This window comes from Panthera pardus, unplaced genomic scaffold (assembly GCF_024362965.1).
Source record: "Panthera pardus isolate Hobbes unplaced genomic scaffold, ASM2436296v1 HiC_scaffold_12, whole genome shotgun sequence".
Classification (NCBI taxonomy): Eukaryota; Metazoa; Chordata; class Mammalia; order Carnivora; family Felidae; genus Panthera; species Panthera pardus.
The window spans coordinates 19,065,250-19,083,370 of NW_026526677.1; the positions used below are offsets into that span (position 1 = coordinate 19,065,250).

The window sequence follows — 18,121 nt, forward strand, 5'->3', positions numbered from 1 at the left end:
CAGCACAGCACAGCACAGGCCAGCTGGGATTGTAGGCCCCTCTTCTGCCTACTGAAACATTCAGGCCAATTCCCGGTTCAGTCCGCCTCTGCTGGGAAGCCAGCTTAGATTCCCTCTGAAGGAGGAGTCATTCTTCTGAGAATTCTAAACTGGAATGTATCACCTGGAACCTTCCCTGGGGGACCCTAAGCAATGGCAAGCATCACAACGGAGGCTTTTGAGGGGGATGCAAAGGGCTCTCCATGTGGCCATTCTCATTCTGATCCTCTGTAAACCTGAAGGCTTTCCAGTGACTCAGCAAATCCTAGTACCAATGTTTCCTTGAAGTGGGAATAGACAGGAGCAATACTTAGCCAAAGACACTGAAGAATAATTAAAGGGGGCGACAATGACAACACAAAGCTTGATTCTCAGGCCTGGAGAGAGTCAGAGCATCTTGCTGGAACCTGGTGTGACAGAGTAAAAACAGCACAGGACTTTCAACCAAACCAATCCGACTTTTTGAATCCCGGCTCTGATACTTTTTAGTTACGTGACGTTGGGAACATCATTCCATATCTTTGAGACTCCATTTCCTCATCTCTAAAATGGGGGATAATAACATCAGCTTGTTGTTAAAGTAAGAAATAACGCATAGAAACTGCCAGCACAGTATCTGGCACATGGAACATATTCAAGAAAAGACAGGGAGAAGAAATGAATAAGTGAAAGGCAGAAAGATAGAGGACAGCAAATCCTAAACTGAGCACCACGGTTTACAGAAATGAAACACTGATCGCACTGACATTCTCTTAAAACAGAAACAAGCAAAGAGACAGCTTTTCTTATCAGGAGCATAGACACCAGAGAAGGGTCCTCAGCACAAAGCTTTAAGATCAGTTCAGAAAGCTCATCTGGGCCCTGGACTAAAGCACCCCTGGAGATGGGGTGAGTGGTCCTTTGCATGCATAGGGTGGAAAGACTTGGTTCAAGGTCTAGCCTGTATCCCCCCCCAGTCATGGCTAGATCACTCAGGTTTGAGATCATCAGTGAGGGCAGCTCCCTGCCAGGAAGGAGGAGGGAGAGAAGTTCTTCCTGATCACCAGCACAGGGTCCTCTTCACCACGGCCCAAGCGGAGGCCCGTCCCAGGTCCCAGGTGTACTGTGGGCCCACACATCCTAACGTGGGGAGAACAATCTGAACATACAGAATTAATTCCTTTCACCTAGCAGTTCGGGGATTATCACTCTTGTTTATTTCGGGGGGCATATTCTCTCTCATATGTGTTGCTCCTCTAACTTGTTTCCCTGGCAACAAAGAAGAAGGAAGAAAGAAGGTACGTGTTGTTTTGTTCTCACATCCTGGGAGGGGTGGGTCCTAAGGGTTGTGGTTAGCAGCAGTCGCGACTCCTCCATTCAGCAAATTACAGCCGAGGCTTCTAGTTTCTCCCAGTCTTGTTTAATAGAGGGGGTGGGGCTGAGTCAAAGCACCCCTGGAGGAGTCTCACCGCCACTGAGAGAGGCAAGCAATGGTTCTTCTTCAGGGCCAAGGCCAAATCAGGTACCCTCCTGGCAAACGGCTCGCCCCCGCCAGTCTTCACAGTCCCAAATGGGTCAGATTGGTGGCGGCTGCCAGGTCCTGCGGTCACCAGGCAACGACCAGCTCACGTGCGCTGGTTCCCTGACTCCTGGCTCTGACAGGAAGCGGGGTCATCTGGCACCTGGGATTTGCCCTCCAGCACCTGCCGGACCCTCTGCATCCCTGGGAAGAAGGGACAGCTGCATTGGCACCGATAGCTGGGCGGCAGGATGCACGAGCTAAGGCTGCTGGAGCCACAGCGGGGACCGGGGGAGGGAAGGCAGACCGAAGGGTGTGTGAGGAGGTGAGATCGCTTACCCAGGCAAAGCCGGTGGGCCTTGTCCGAGAAGACCAAGCGGAACCAGCCAGGCTCTTTACACTGGAAGGCTTTGCCACAGGACAGCAGTACCTTGTTGTCCAAAAAGCGGCGCCAAAGCAGCATTTCCTCCTTAAAGGTGGCCTCGGGCAGGTACTGGGAGGGGGGGAGGGGCTCAGGATGCAAATGGGACAGCCCTGCCCCTCAGCTGCTGGAGGGAGGCCTAAACTCCCTCCCAGCCTGCAGCACCAGCCCCGCCACCTGCATTACCTTCCTCAGGTCAACCCAGATGAAGAAGCCTGCCCCACTGCTGAGGAAGGGGATCCCCAGGGCCCGGAGCTCTCCTGCGACATAGGTGTGGGCAGCCTTGAGCCGGGCATGGTTCTCAGGTAGGTACACCTGGTTGATCCAGTCTGGGTACAAAGAGAGGCCAAAACACAAAACTCTCATCAATCCTTCACTCTGTCCCAGGAGTATAAACACTGACAACAAAAAGGCCAGGACCCTTCCTCCAGCTGGATGATGGGGGCGATGGAAATATTCAGTATCAGTACAAAGCACCTGAAATCCAGATACCTGGCCTGACAGCTCCCTGTGCCGCAGACACAAAGTCCCTCAGGATGTGGATCCTACCGGAGGGGTGGCCCACTCACAGAGCAATGCTTCCGGCTCACAGAGGCTGAGGTTCAGGTCCCAGCCTGTCCGCTGACAACTTGTGGAGCCTTGAGCAACTTCACCCCCCCATCCTCACCTTTTTTTATTAACTTTCCGTGGTGTCCAGTTTGATGAGTTTTAACACATGTGCAGATTTGTGTAAACCCCCCCACCCCCCCACAAGCAGGACACCAACAGTTCCCTCGCCCCACAGAACACCCTCATGCCGTTTGTAGTCCCGCCTCCCCCATGGCCCCACAACCACTGGCCTGTTCTCCGTCACTCTACTTTTGCCTTTTCCAGAACGGCACATAAGTAGAATTACACATCACGTCATCTTTTGAGACTGGCCTCTTTCCCTCAGCACAATGCCTTTGAGCTCAACCTGTGTTGCCTTGGATTTTATGCCAGAGTCGTATTCCATTGTGCGGATGGGCCACAGTCTGTTCCCCTGTTCATGCCCACAAGGACGTTGCGGGGGGCGGGTTCCAGCGTGGGGTGATTGTGGACAAAGCAGCTATAAATATTCACGTAGTGGGTTTTGGGTGACCGTAAGGGTAAAGAGCTAGGGGAGGGATCGCTGGGCCGTTTGGTAAGTTTGGTAAGCGTGTGTTTAACTTCGTAAGCAACGGCCAATTGCTTTGCAAAGTGGCCGCGCCTTCCTGCATTCCCAGGGTGGCCCGTGAGAGTTCCAGCTGCTGCACACCCTCGCCGACGCTTGATGGTGTCGCTATTTTTTTTTTAATTATAGCTGCTACAGCAGGTGTATGGTATCTGGTCCTCCTGTCCTCATCTACAAAATACCAGGGAAAATACAGGAATATCTGCTCCTGGATTCAGGGGAGGGACAAATGAGCTGGTGCTCTGAGAACCTCTAGCAGGGCTCAATAAACGGTGGCAGTTACAGACCACCTTTGCTGTCTACACTGAGATGCTCACAGAGAGAGACTTGCCTTAGAACCATTTTCCCTCCGTAGCTTCTACTTTTTCTAAGTGCTCACAGCTAATAGCAATGGGTTCACACTGACCAAGCGCCTCTTTACGCCAGGTGCTATCGCTAATTCACAAGTCACGCTAACTGAGGTTTGGGGAGGCGAAGGAAGGTGCCACACAGCCAGGGAGTGCCCGAGTCAGGTCACTGGGACTTCCAAACGCCACCCTGAATTCTTTTCATGAGAGAAGCACCCATGATGCCTGGCCAGTCCCCGACGGACTACAACCTTCCCCCCAGTTCTCAAGTGACCGGGCCCAGGCAGTCACCACGGTCCCGGAGCAGCTGTGCCATCTGGTACTGGACCAAGCCACTGAGGCCGTGATAGCGGCAAAGGGAAGCCACCGCAGTGGCCACATCCCGGTTCTCTGTGTACAGCGTGCCGAAGCGGAGCCCAGACATCCCGAAGTCCTGCAGGAGAAAGGCACCCGGTGGCCATCCCGCCACACAGGAAGCTGGTTCCACCCACCTCTCTGCCCTCTCACCTCCCCGACACCCCCGAGGCCATACAGGAACCTACCTTGCTGGTCGCCCACATTACATGGGTCCTCTGGGGGTCAGGCAACCTGCAGAGAGCACAGTGTGGGAACATGGGAACACAGATCCACCACAAAGGCTCATACACGTTCGGCTGAACAAATGAGATGGGTGGACGAATTTGGTTCCGGTTCTTCTGTGAAGCTCCGGTTTCATCTCTTGAATCAGCAATTCCTACACATCCTTTAGAGCAAGAGTCGGCAGACATAGCCTGCAGGCTAAACCCAGCCCACTGCCTGTTTCCGTAAATAAAGGTTTACTGGAACACAGCCATGCTTCTTCGTGTGCATACCGTCGATGATTGCATTCATGCTGCATGGCAGTTGAGGGAGAGACCGTATGGCCTATAAAGCCTTAAATATTTGCCATCTGATCCAAAAAACATTTGCCAATCCCTGATCTGGAGCATAGCTCGAGTTCTACTTCCTCAAACACACTTCTCTGACCACCTCCCCGTAGACGGGGCCAATGGAGGACCCTAAGTAGATCCCCTCACAGCTCCCCAGACTTCTCCTTCTTAGCACTTCTCATGGCCACAATCAAAGCACTGTGTATTTAGCTGCTAACGTTCTCCTGGCTAGAGATAGAAGTTCCATCCAAGAGGGGCCTATGCCTTTCCTGCTCACTGTTGTATCCCAGCGCCTGGCACAATGTCTGGCACAGAGTAGATGGCAAGTCACTGTTTCTCTGTGTCTCACTTTCCTAACCCATAAACAAACAGAAGCGACAACTGTCTACCTGGCCTGAGGACTAGCCGAGAGAACCAATGGAAAGGACTTCACAGGGTCAACAGGTCTGAACAAGTATCAGGAACTGTTAGAATCTCTGAATGTCGGATTTGCAGACTTTACAGATGATCTGGTCTAAGAGTCTCCAAAGCTGTTTTAGCCACAAATGTTTGGCTTATACCAAATCCAATGAAAGAGCCCAAAGAGCTGGAAGTGCTTGGCACGTGCCTGGGGCTGCAGAAGGATTTGCTGAGTGACCAACTGAGTGAGTGAATGCGTGAGTGAGTGAATGCGGGAGTGAGGGAGTAAGTCAATGAGTGAGTGAATGAGTGAGGAAGTGAACGAGTGAGTCAGTGAATGAGTGAGGGAGTGAGGGAACAAACAACTGAGGGAGGGAGTGAGTGAGGGAGTGAGGGAGTGAGGGAGGGAGTGAGTGGAGTGAGGGAGGGAGTAAGTGAATGAGGGAGTGAGTGAATGAGGGAGGGAGGGAGTGAGTGAATGAGGGAGGGAGTGAGTGAATGAGGGAGGGAGTGAGTGAATGAGGGAGGGAGTGAGTGAATGAGGGAGGGAGTGAGTGAATGAGGGAGGGAGTGAGTGAATGAGGGAGGGAGTGAACGACTGAGTAAATGAATGAATGAAAGGGTAAATGAATGGGTAAGTGAGTGAGTGAATGGATAAAGCTAGAGCTACTCTGGAAAACAGCAAAGAAGCCCAGTTCCCACCCTCGCAGCACCACCCTCCCCCCACCAGGAATCCTATGGCCCGGCCCCTCCTTGGGGCTCTACAGAAACCCCACAGAACAATGTGAAAACCCATGATGCAGCCTGGCTTCCCATGTTCTCCTTAGGAGATCTGAGGACGGTGGGATTAGCTGGATGTGAGAGGAAATGAACTTAGGCCACATCCTGAGGGCCGAGCCACAAAGGGCCAGGGCACCGTGGGGGACTGGGGGGCTGGCAGAGTCAGATTTGGTGGGGCAGCCTCACCCTTCCAGGCTTAGGACGCTGTGGTACCCCGCCGACTTCTCAAACACGGACAGCATGTAGACCTCATCCACCATCACGTGCAGCTTGTGCCTGGAGGAGAGAGCTTGGTTTGCAGGCCAAATAGCTCCCCCGGGGTGGGGGAAGCAATGAATCAGAAATCCAAGGGGACCACAGTCTGGCCCAGGGTTACCAAACTTTCTTCCAGAGACACCCTTCTTATGCCTGTTTCTTCAAACAGGAAGCCGCACACACAAAGCAGACGGCAGTGGGGCTTTCGAAGCACTGTCTGGGAGAGGCGGAGAGGCCGTGGGCACCTCCACAAAGGACACGAATAAGTGCAAAACAGTTACGTACGGACAGACCCAGATTCAAGTCTGGCTCCACTCCTTGCTCAGCAAACGGGGGATAATGACAGTGTGATAATAGGGTGACTGGGAGGATTACAGGAGACACAGCACATGAAGCGCTTAGCAGGGTACCTGGCCCCTAGAGCCTATATGCTGAATGACAGCTGTTGTTATAACAAGAAAGAGAGAAAGAGAGAGAAGCGGCATCCCACAAATCCCTGCTTCCCCACCCCACTGTGGGGGGAAGGACCAAAGCGGGTGGGAGCCCACAGCGGAGGGAACAGGGTAGAAGGGCCTGTACCAAAGCCTGCGTCAGTTTCCTGATCCGCCGGCACGTTTTATGGGGGGACTGCAAGGTGCCTCACCTCTTGGCAAATTCCAAGTAGTCCCGCAGCTCTCCTGGGGAGTAGATGTCACCCAGAGGGTTCTGGGGGTTGATGAGGATGAGGCCTTTGACCTTCACACCCTGAAACCATCAGTGGGGCAGGAAACCCTCAGCTCTTCCTGAAGGCCAGAGCCACACGGTCCCACTAGATGGGGCTGGTTGCTGGGCAGACTCCCAGGGAAATGTGATGGGAATGTGTTCACCACCCAATGTGGAGTGAACAAGGGCAGAGAATTACATGTCTGTAGCATGGGGTCAACCAGGAAAGGAAACAAAGGCAGAGAACAAAGCCCAGAGGCAAATATGCCCAAAGGGTAAAGGTTGCCTTTGTTGGTAGAATAATGGGTGGGGGTTTTCACTTTTAGAATTCCTACATGCACAGCGTTAATGACCTCGGACTAGAAAGGAACCACAGGAGTAGTACTTGTCTCTGCCTTTCTTCAAGAGGTCCCCTCAAGGCAAGAGGAGAATCATGTCCTCAAATCATCAGGGAGACTGCTCAACTACAGATGGCTAGGTTCCACACCTGACCACAAAATCAAAATAGGGTGGTAGAGGCGGGGGTGTAATCAAGTTCCCTGGTTGACTCTTTGTACACAGAGGTCTCAGGGTCTTTCTCCAGTGAGAAGACCCTCTTTGGGCAGGCTCCTACTTGACCCCCCGACACCCCATCCCCATCAGGGAATGCCAACCCACTCCCAGGATGAGATCAGCCACAGGAAGTCTGTTGTCCTGCTTAGACCCACCCACTCCCAGCCTTGGGTTTGATATGACCTCCAGACCTCAAAGTTAGCTCTTTGCAGGGCCATCTCCAGCTTCTCCACTGTGAGCTGGAAGGGGCGTGTGTCCAGCCCAGTGACCTAGACAAAGATGGAGAAAAGCCACCAGCCAAATTCAGGGATCCCCTAAACCTGAACTTCTGGGGCCTCTCCAACCCTTGTCATCTCTAGCCTCCCCAGTGCAGTTTCTGAAAAAAAAACACAGATAGGCTCACTCTCCTCATTGCCACCAACCCCCACCCCATCACATCAGGGACACTTCATCACTCTTAGTTGGGAAGAGGCCCGAGAGACACTCTGATTGGGGTCCAAGAACTTTCATGTTGAGGTCTTCTCTGCCCCATCCTCACCCCACCATTTTGATGTAGTCTCCCTGGGGCTGCCCTTGGCTTCTACATTGACCCCAGAGCTCTCAAAACCAGGACTTGGAGAACCCCTGGGGAACCCAGGTATGGACAGTCATGGGCAACAGAAGGCTCCACTTCCTTGCAGCCATAACCCCAAAGCCCTCAGCACGGACTTCTTCCCATGTCCACCCTCAAATTCAAAGTCTTCATCTATAGGAAGGCGTGGGTCCTGCCTGGGGTCCCAGGAGCTCTTACCTCACTGTCCAGATAGACACAGACCAGTCGGACGCCGCCATAGAGATAGACGTGCTGTGTGATGGCTCCATAGTAAGGGGCAGGGATCAGGAACGCCTCTGAGGGCAGGAGTGGGCCAGGGTCTGTCACTCTCTGGCCCGAATGCCCCAATCCCCCCAACCAAAGGCTCCACACCTCTCCCAGACTTCCACGTCCTCAGGGGAACAGTGGAGGCACACTGTGTCTCTCAACTCTCAAGCTCTAATACTGGATCCACTGAGATCAGTCCCTTTGCTGATAATCAATAGCCAACATTTACTCAACACTTACTACGTGCTGGGAACTGTGTTAAACATGCACTTGCGTGTTAGCTCATTTGGTCCTCGCTATCGCTCTGTAATGTCAGTAACTTTACTGATGAGCAAACTGAACCTCAGAGGATCCCTCTAAAGCACTCAACGTGCTGGGTCACTCCAAGAAGACAGGGATCCACTGAGTTGAAGCTGCAGGGTGATCTGGGCTGGACAAATGGACACACTTGAGAGCAGACAGAACGGCCCAGAGATAGAGTGGGTTCGGGAGGAGTGGATATTCCCCCTCTGGGCACATTGGAACCAAAGGCTGAGACGGCATGCTGGGGAGGGGGTATCATCCAGAAGACCCCAGCTGTGGATGGGGGCGGGGGGTGGTTGGTGATAACCGCCAAGGTCTATCGTAATGCAGAGCAAAGGCATTCCTCCAGTTCTGGGGAGGACACATGGTCAGGCCGCCTTCCCCTCCCCCCGCCTGCCCCACTCGCACTCTGGGAGGGACAGCCTTCGTCCTACATGTTCCCTACCCCAGCCGCAGGGAGTGGACGGGAGGTAAACAAGGCACCCAAGCGAGCCCATCCACTGGCCGGCCAGAAGCCCATCACGTGCTCTCTCTCATGACTTTGCTCTAGGAAGCACAGACGCTCATCAGGTGAGAATGAGCACCTGGACCGAAAGGTCACGTGCAGTGGGAGCTGGGGCAGCTACACTGGGCCATGCGGGAAATGAGAAAGGTCCGGAGAGAGGCTCGCATATAAAAAGGGGAGGAAGAGGAACTATATACCCCAATGAGAGATGGACAGTGTGACACCAATCCTGTTCTTGACTGTTCTAGAATGGGTAGGAAATTGCCTATTATATCCTTGCAATGAATCTTCTTTTTGTGGTTCGAGTCCTGGTTACGAGCTCTGTGTGTGTATGAATTTGACAGGTTACTTAACCCCCTGTGCCTTCATGTCCTCATCTGTGAAATGGGGCTGACACAGAACCTGCCTCCGAGGGAGGTACTGAGGATTAAATGACGGACTAGGTGTAAAGCCTTAGGCCAGTGCCTGCAACACGGTATTCGGTCAGTAATTGTTACCAGTATAATCACTACTAGTTAAGCTACGGTGAGTAGGTCTGGTCTCTCTGTTCTGGCGACAATAACCCCTGACCATGACCCGTTCTCAATCTGACTTTGGCTCCTGTTTCAGACACTGCTGGTGGCCTACTCAACAGCCACTCCAACTTTCTTGCGAAGAGAGCATCAGATTTCCCAGATATGGCCAGCAATAAGTCCAAGGAAGGTGGGAGGGAAGGAAAGATGGCCTTTCCCCAGCCCCTGAGGATAAACCATGTTTGGTTTAAGCCAACCGTGGTTCTTAATCCCGTTTTTCAGGGACTGCTTCAGGAATGGGTTTGAGAGTCAGTTCTGGCCAGTAAGACATAAGGGGAGCCCTGCTGGGACACTTTTGGGAAAGTCCTGCACCCTCCCAATAAGAAAGACACAGGCAAGGTACCACCTCATCCCTTCCTTCCTGCCTTAGGACACACTATCATGTAAGGAGGCCATAGCATCACACGACAGGAGAAACCAAGGTCATGGCAGAGAGAAGCCCAGAACCCTGGCATCAGTTGACCTCCCCTGAAACTGCCAACATCGGGTATCTTGTCAAAGTGCTAATTTGCCCCCTGCGGTCTAGCAGTCTACTATGGCCCAAAGCATTCCCGCGCAGCCTGCAAAGACAGGCGGCTGTGGACACGGCAGGCGGAGGGCAGCCCCCAGTGTTGAGCAGCCCACAGTTTACTTACCCCCCACCTCACACAGCACTGTGGCCAGAGCAGAGAAGAGAGAGGCACAGCCGTTCAGAACCACCACCTGAGGGTGACACATCCACACAAGAAAGATGAATAACCTGTGCAAGTGGAAGCAAGGACCTATGGCTGTATCCAGGCTGGCACAGAGGGACGGCCAGGCCCCACCTCGGGGCCCTCTGGGGCTCTGTCACAGCACGGTCACCAGAGGCAGCCACAGGCCCCTCCTGACTAACAGCCGGGCGCATTTGTGTGGCTTATTCTTTGGTCGATGCTCTAGATCAACAGAGCAAGGAAGAGGGAGCTGGTCGCTTAGAGGGTCTTGCCCAAAGGTGTCGAGGCAACAAGGAACCACAGAACCAAGTGGAGCAGAAATTACATCCCAGTTATATCCTAAATATCTAGGGTGAGGAGGAAAGGGGGAGGGGGTATTCCTAATTCCACCTGGAAACAAGTCAAAACTGAGTGAAAGGCAGATCCCAGCCCTACCTTACCCCTGGCCAGTCAAAACTTGGGGGAGGTAGGCAGAAGAGCAGAAGGCAGAGGAGGGGGCTACTCACATTCTCTGGTTTCAGGGGTGCAGGGCTCTTGCAGTAGAAAGAGAGGAATCTGGCCACTTCCTCCCGGAGGCTAAAGTTTGGACAGAGAGATGGACACTTGTCAGAGGGTCCCCAACCCACAGTCCATCCCAAAGGTCCCCTGGTGAATCTTCAGATAGCTGCCATTATCCTTCTCCACTTTCTCACGAGGGCAGTGAGGCCGGTGCTGTCTCCACATCTCGGGGCCCCCCACCCCACCACCACCCACAGGCATAAAAACCTGCCTTCTCTGTAGTTCTAGGACCCCCGACCCACCTGATCAACTGGACTGGGTAGGATCCAGGGGTAGGGGAGGGGAGGAATATCAAAAGTAACACTCTATCTGCATGTAAATCTAGCAGATAATAATGTTATAACAATAACTGTCATCATAGTTACTGTTGCTAACAGTTATTGAGCATTTACATGACGCAGGAGTTACTTGGGGGAATTTTACTCATTTAATCTTCATGACAACTCTATGATGTTGTTATCATTATTATTATTATTATTATACCCATTTTACAGACAAAGAAACGGAGGCTTGAAGGAAATCAGTCACTTGCTGGTAAGTGGCAGACTCCACACTCATGCCAGTGGCCTGTCTCCAGGACCCACAATCCTAATTACTAGAAGAACGTGCACTTTGGAATCCAGTCCTGCTTGGCCGCTAAGTCCTTAGAACAGCAGGTGGCCCCTAGCAAGTGCTCAACGAGGACAAACTCCAATTAGTATTAGGTACCACCTCCCATCTTTCCAGGAGGGAAATGCCCTAGCCAGCCCCGCCCCTTCGCCCCCAGCGCTAGTTCTGGTTCCTCTAAGACTACCGAGAAAGCAGGGACAAAGACTCCATGCCTGAAGGCCCTCCCCGCGCCTCAGACCCAGGGAAGCCAAGCTGGGAGCTCCTGAGCTGGGCTGGGACTGGCAGAGGTACGAGTTCCCTGCAGACGCTCCAGGAGACCCTGCGATCGCCAGGTCCCCAGGACCGGCCCTCAGCCTGAGGCAGGCCCCCTCCACCTGCCCCACTCACCTTTGGGCGGGCTAGTTGTTGTGGGGGGGCTACCCTGGGCATTGTACGAGGCTTGGCAGCATCTCTTGTCTCTACCCGATAAATGCCAGTGACAGTCCCCACCGCCCCCCCCCCCCCCCCCCCCAGTTATGACCACTAAAAATGTCTCCAGATGTCCTTTGTCCCCTGGGGAGCAAAACCAGCCCAGACTGAGAACCACTGGCTCGTGGCAACTACTCACAACAGATGTCCCCTCCAGTCAGGGTACTGCAGCAGAGACGGCTCCACCCACAGCATGTCGCTCTGACTCAGCTGGGGACAGAGGGAAGAGCGGGACTGAGGGCCACGCATCCTCATGGTGACCGCCAGCACTGGACCCGCATCCACCCAGCACCAGGGCCGTTAAAGCCTGGGCTCGGTCGGCTCATCAGAGAGACTGTGACACGGCACAGGCACAGCATTCTCCTGCCCGTTCTGCAGATGAGGAAACTGAGGCTCAAAAAAGTGAGGTGACTCAGCCAAGGTCACAGAGCTAGCAAGTGGCAGAGCTGAGACAAAACCCAGAACGTCTGCCTTCTAATCCAGTGCTCTTTATGCAACACTGCCATCTAAAAAACCCAGAGGGGTGGATTTGTGGAGGCCGTGATAGGAGATCGCGCTACTCAGCTTCTCCCTGGGGTGACAGAAGGGGTCCCAGAATCGGGTGCCATCACTTCGGTGTTGGCTCCAACTTCTGGATGGACTCGGCCTGCAGGCTCTGCTCAACATTACACTCCGGAAAGTGCGGCTGTGTCTAGACCATCCCCACCATGACCAGGTGCTGGGTTAGGAACTCCCAGGGCATCACGTACACAATGTCAAGGAAAGGTAGGGGTCTTGGGGGGAGGACCCGAAGAAGAAGCGTAATCAGCCCCTTGCATATAACTCCAGCCTCTTCCCTCTCCCTGATCCCATAGAGCTGGCTGTCCAGTATGGAGTCCGCCAGCCACAGCTGCCTACAGAGCACGCGGAATGTGGCTGGCCTCAGTGGAAACACGCTGGATTTTGAAGGCTTGATATGAAAACGGTATGCAATGGGGCGCCTGGGTGGCTCAGTCGGTTAAGCGTCCGACTTCGGCTCAGGTCATGATCTCACGGTCCGTGAGTTCGAGCCCCACGTCGGGCTCTGTGCTGACCGCTCAGAGCCTGGAGCCTATTTTGGATTCTGTGTCTCCCTCTCTCTCTGACGCTCCCCCCGTTCATGCTCTGTCTCTATCTCAAAAATAAATAAACATTAAAAAAAAAAATTAAAAAAAAAACAGTATGCAAAATATTCTCATTTTTTTCTATTGATTACATGTTGAAATGGTCCTGTTTTTGAATATAATGGGCTAAATATGTTATTAAGATGAATCTACCAGTTGCTTTTTACTTAGGTAATAGAAAAGTTTCAATTATATATGTGGCTCACATTTTATTTGTTTTGGACAGTGCAGCGGGGACCTGGAGTCAGAGAGAACGCGCCTTTTGAACCCATTCCCTACTTTCCTCTTCCCTTAGGTGTTGGATTTGTCACCTCTGGAAAGAAGTTCTTTTGGGTTAGACGTCACTCTCTCTACAATCCCCAACTCTGACTCCGTGGCCTTGGGAGACACATTTCCCAGGTATTTCCAGCGGTTTGCTAGAGAGGGCTCATACCAGCTCAAGAAATCTGCTTAATTAAGTTTCCAGGAATTTTACAAGCTGTGTTAAAAAAAAAAAAAGTCATTAAAAAAAATTAAATTATATAAATGTATAAATAAGTAAAGTGCATTAAAAAACCAAGGTAATAACTCAAACATCACCGTTTCTGGTTATGTTACTACATTTTTACGTGTGCCCTCGAGGTTACTTCCATCTATGTGCCTAGACAGTGGGGACACTACCTCATGGGTGCCTCTAACACCGCTTTTCCCAAGTTGTCTGCAGGGATGTCACATCCGTACCCTGAAACCAGCCACGGTGGGAGTATTTACACTGTGGGAATTGGCAAAAGCGACAAATCAGAGTCCTCCTTACCCCAGAGCCAGGTGTTAAATACTGACCTCACCTTGCTGAGTGCTCCCCACTCAGAGTAGGGACCCAGCCAGCAGGAGGCACCAAGTATGGGGAGGAGGTCTTCAAGAAGCAGGGTCCGAACAGGGAAGTGACTTGCCCAAGATCACAGAGAAAGTTGCCCCCGAGGCAGATGTGGAACCCGGGTCTCCTGACCTCAGGTGAGCAGCAGGCTCTTGTCAGGGAGGCATTCGGGGGAAGTCCAAGAGAGGACAGTTCCCTGGGAACTGGTGATACCACCCAGAGGAGCACCGGGACTTACCCGCCTGGACAGCAGGTCAAAGCAGAGTTTGTTCTCGCTGGTGCCCATGTTAATGATGCCCTGGAGACAGAGATACGGAGGCAGGGTCAACAGAGCCGAGGGGTCCCAAAAGAAGGCCCGAGGAGCCCACGGAGGCAGCAAAGCAAAGCCAAACACCGTTCCTTGCCCTTGTTCGAGCCCTACCTTCACTCAGCTCCCTGGTCCCGTCTTCCCATTTCTAAAGCTCCATTCAAATGCCATCTCCTCCAGGAAGCCCCCCGCCCAGAACCCCATCTAGAAAGGATCTTCTGTTGGGGGAAGGATCCACTTCCAGACTCGTTCACACGGTTGTTGGCAGGCCTCAGTCCCTCGCCACACGGGATTCCCCACAGCACTGCCTCGTGAAAGGGCAGCTGGCTTCCCCCAGGGCAGGCGGTCCGAGGGAGAGGACGAGACACCGTGAGTACCCAAGAGGGAAGCCACAGACTTTATGACCGATTCTTGCAGGATGTGACACCCCCATAGTCTGTTCATTAGAAGCCTTGAGTGTGCGCTGGACCTAGTGCCCTGCACCTGATTAGATGCTTAACAAAGATTATTACGGGATTATTTGTGACAGCCCTCTGCCCTCTGAAGGTATTATCAGAAACAGCTTATAATTGGGACAGAGAATAGTAATAATGGCAGCTACCACGTACTGGATGCTCTATTCAGTAGTGCTGTGCTAGTAATATACCTCATATTTAATTGTGACTCTGCTATAAAACAGACATCGTCATCTCAACTTAGAGCGGAACTGACGTTCGAAGAAATTAAATAAATTAGTTCAAGAATACACAACCCCAGGGGCGCCTGGGTGGCTCAGTCGGTTGAGCGCCGACTTCGGCTCAGGTCACGATCTCGCGGTCCGTGAGTTCGAGCCCCGCATCGGGCCCCTGTGCTGACAGCTCAGAGCCCGGAGCCTGTTTCAGATTCTGTGTCTCCCTCTCTCTGACCCTCCCCCATTCATGCTCTGTCTCTCTCTGTCTCAAAAATAAATAAACGTTAAAAAAAAAAAAAAAAATTAAAAAAAAAAAAAAGAATACACAACCCCAGAGGCGCCTGGGTGGCGCAGTCGGTTAAGCGTCCGACTTCAGCCAGGTCACGATCTCGCGGTCCGTGAGTTCGAGCCCCGCGTCGGGCTCTGGGCTGATGGCTCGGAGCCTGGAGCCTGCTTCCGATTCTGTGTCTCCCTCTCTCTCTGCCCCTCCCCCGTTCATGCTCTGTCTCTCTCTGTCCCAAAAATAAATTAAAAATGTTGAAAAAAAAATTAAAAAAAAAAAAAAAAAAAAAAAAAAAGAATACACAACCCCTAAGCGAGACGGCTGCAGCCTGACCTCTAGTCGTGTCCCAGCTCTCAAGTTGCATGGTCGATGGGCTGTGGTCAGAATCCACAGGGGAGCTCTCCATGATTCTTGAATTCCTCCCTCACAAATCAGGGTCCCCTCAATCATTAACGGGCCGTTTTCTGATCCAGACAACGAACCGGGGACTCTCTGAGCTACAGCAGAAGCCTTCTTGGAGGTCAGAGGACTGTAACTCCAACCTGACCAGAGCAAGCTGGGCGCCTGCCTAGTGGTCAAGGTAGGGTATCCCACCTTGGGTTCCAGTGGGAACAGGGATTTCACTCACACTGGGGTTCTTATCCTCATCGTACTCGTCCATGTGGTAGGTCCGGTAGCCCTCCTCAGCTGAGTCCCAGAACCATTTAATGATGCTTCCTCTAGAGGACAGGTGGGAGCTGTCAGAGGACGCTGTGGCGGTAGGATCACCCCCTCCACAGAACTCTGGCAGCTTCCAGTCTGGCTTTCTAGAGCATTCTCTTTCCAGACCATCCCCATGGTTACTGTCCAGGTCCTGTGTAGAGGCTGGGCCTGGACAGGTGGTAGGTGCCTTGGATTCCTTCTGAGGCAGAGTGAACATCTGCAAAAAAGACAAAAGCATTTGAAAGCACTGAGCGTGCCTGTTCGAGGGCTTTTCGTAGCAGGGGAAATGAACTGGGAGTTGAGATCCTTCCCATTCTCCATCTGCCCCTTCCTTTACATTTATACATTCCCTGCTTCCTGTGTCCTTACTGGTTGTAACCATGTGGGCAAAGCCTTCAACAAGTAAATTCTGTTAAGGATCTATTCAGTGTCAGGGGTTGTACTTGACAACAGCTTATGGGAGCTCATTCTGCAGCCTAAGGGTCACCAACGTTCTTTTTCTATCCTTGCTGACCTCGATTTCCAAAAATCAGGTTAAAATTTTCTGACTTAAAGCAGAAGGAGCCTGGGGGCACCTGAGTGGCTCAGTCTGTTAAGTGTCTGACTCCTTGATTTGGCTCGGGTCATGATCTCAGGGTTGGTGGGTTCCGTGCTGACAGTGTGGAGCCTGCTTGGGATTCTCTGTCTCCCTCTCTCTCTGCCCCCTCCCCCGCCCCCAAGTAAATAATAAACTTAAACAACAACAACAAAAAGGCAGAAAGAGTGGGGAGTCCCAGGGGTCTTGTGGTGGTTGAAATCAGCTGGGGTAAAGGACAGATTATTTGGTGGTCTGGAGCGGACGATGGGTGGGGACTAAAGGAAGGACGCCTGGGGGTCTCCCCGGGCAGAGATCCAGGGGCTTCACACCAGAGGGAGGGAAGCGCAGGTGCCAGGGAGGGCAGTCACCTCCTGCCAGCGGGTGTGAGCTCCTCCACTTTGTAAGGCAGTTTCCTCACCTGCCGAGCAGGGCAGCAGCGAGGCTAGAAGTAGATAAAGCGCTTAGAACAAAGCCTGGCTCATGGCCGCAGTTCAGTGAAGTGTTATTACAGCTCCTCGCGCGCAGTCCCCCGGTCCTGAAGCAAGCCCGCACGCCAAGTGACGGGTGACGGCCAGCGGCCCTGAACCCCAGGGTTAAACACGGTTAACCCCGCGGTGAAACACTGCTCCACGCAGCCCCTCCCCTCCCCTCCCCAAGTGGCCGGGATCTCCCGGGCGCTCACCTCGCTCCCCCAGACAGCGCAGGCCAGCGGACGGGCGGCGCCGGCGGACGCCGAGCGGGAGCGCAGGGCCGCGGCTCCGGCCGTCGCGCCACCGGGCCTCCGCGTTGCGCCAGGGGCGGACCCCGCGGTGGGACGGCCGAGGTCTGGGCGGGCGGCGGAGCCTCGCGAGACGAGACGGGGGAGCTTCCGGGACGAGGACGCTTGAGCCGCCCCGGGGCTGCGAGACGGAGGCGTGGACGCCTGCGGACGATCCCCGAGCCCGCGTGGAGGGCTGCCCCGCAAGGCGGGACCGCAGCCCCGGAGCCGCGCTGGGGAGGCGGGCGCTGGCGCGGCGGAGCCGTGAGCCCCGGGGCCTCTTCCTCCGCCCGGACCCGCCCTCCGGCGCCGGGCTTCCGTGTAGCGGACGCACCGGGACCCCCTCCCCGCCCCCGCCCCTCCCGGTGCCGACCCCCGCCGGGGCGCGGCCGAAGCAGAGACGCCCCTCCCTCTGCCTCCCGGCCTCAGTTTCCCGATTTTGAAGCAGTTAGAGTCACGGAGGTTACTTGGCAAGTGTCTGCCTGTTTGCACCCATGGAACAGCCTTTCCAGGTTAAGGTGAGGCCATCCTCAAAACATCCTTCCCTGTGAGAGTTTTGTTTGTTTTACGGGCGTTCCATGGAATATTTGTTGAACTCCGCCGTGGACCCTAGACGTTCTGGTGCTTGGGCAGTGAGTGAAGCTACCTAGGCCTCAGCCTGCGCAGAGCCTTGAGTAGGAAAAATCTTTCTCATGAAATCGGCAGGCTAACTCAACACAAGTATGGCTGGAAAGACTGAGCTGTCTTCTGCCCACTCCACTTCTGGTCTTCTCTTTGGCCTTGCCACTACCCTTGTGACCTTAAGCGGTTCTCCTGACTTTGTTGGTCCTCTGTGTTATGTTCTGTAAAACAAGCCAGTTCTCCCCATTTAAGTCATATTCTCTTTAATTCTGATAAGTACTCTTACTGAATGCCTGTTTTGTGCCAGATCTCTGCAAAGTACTGGAGTACAGTGATGAGCAAAACTAACAGTGGGCCTGCGTGGTTGATTGGGAAGGCAGACATACAAATATGACGACTATTAAGAACGAGGTTACCCAGTGCCATGGAAGCATGCAGCAGGGAGATTCACTGCCAACCCCAGCACATGCACTGGCCCCACATAGGAAGCCCTACACACGCATAAAATTGCTATGAACACTTAGGAAGTGATGGCTGAGTTCTGAAGGAT

At 53.4% G+C, this 18,121-nt stretch overlaps 1 protein-coding gene across 2 annotated transcripts; it reads right to left on the bottom strand.

Annotated features, from left to right (window-relative positions):
* Positions 1–1,416: 1,416 nt before the first annotated feature.
* Positions 1,417–17,253, bottom strand: ACCS (1-aminocyclopropane-1-carboxylate synthase homolog (inactive)). Of its 2 annotated transcripts, none has more exons than XM_019470171.2 (16): positions 16,876–17,253; positions 15,543–15,833; positions 13,893–13,952; positions 11,799–11,869; positions 10,531–10,600; positions 9,968–10,034; positions 7,884–7,981; positions 7,285–7,362; positions 6,483–6,583; positions 5,771–5,860; positions 4,040–4,085; positions 3,789–3,930; positions 2,145–2,287; positions 1,877–2,030; positions 1,648–1,741; positions 1,417–1,492 (listed from the first exon to the last, which is right to left on the bottom strand). In XM_019470171.2, the coding sequence occupies exons 2-16, from the start codon at positions 15,831–15,833 to the stop codon at positions 1,462–1,464; spliced, it is 1,536 nt and encodes a 511-aa protein (XP_019325716.1). In that variant the 5' UTR covers positions 16,876–17,253; the 3' UTR covers positions 1,417–1,461. The 2 variants fall into 2 exon arrangements, with proteins under 2 accessions (XP_019325716.1, XP_019325717.1); XM_019470172.2 differs by lacking the exon at positions 16,876–17,253 and adding an exon at positions 16,612–16,732.
* Positions 17,254–18,121: the final 868 nt, after the last annotated feature.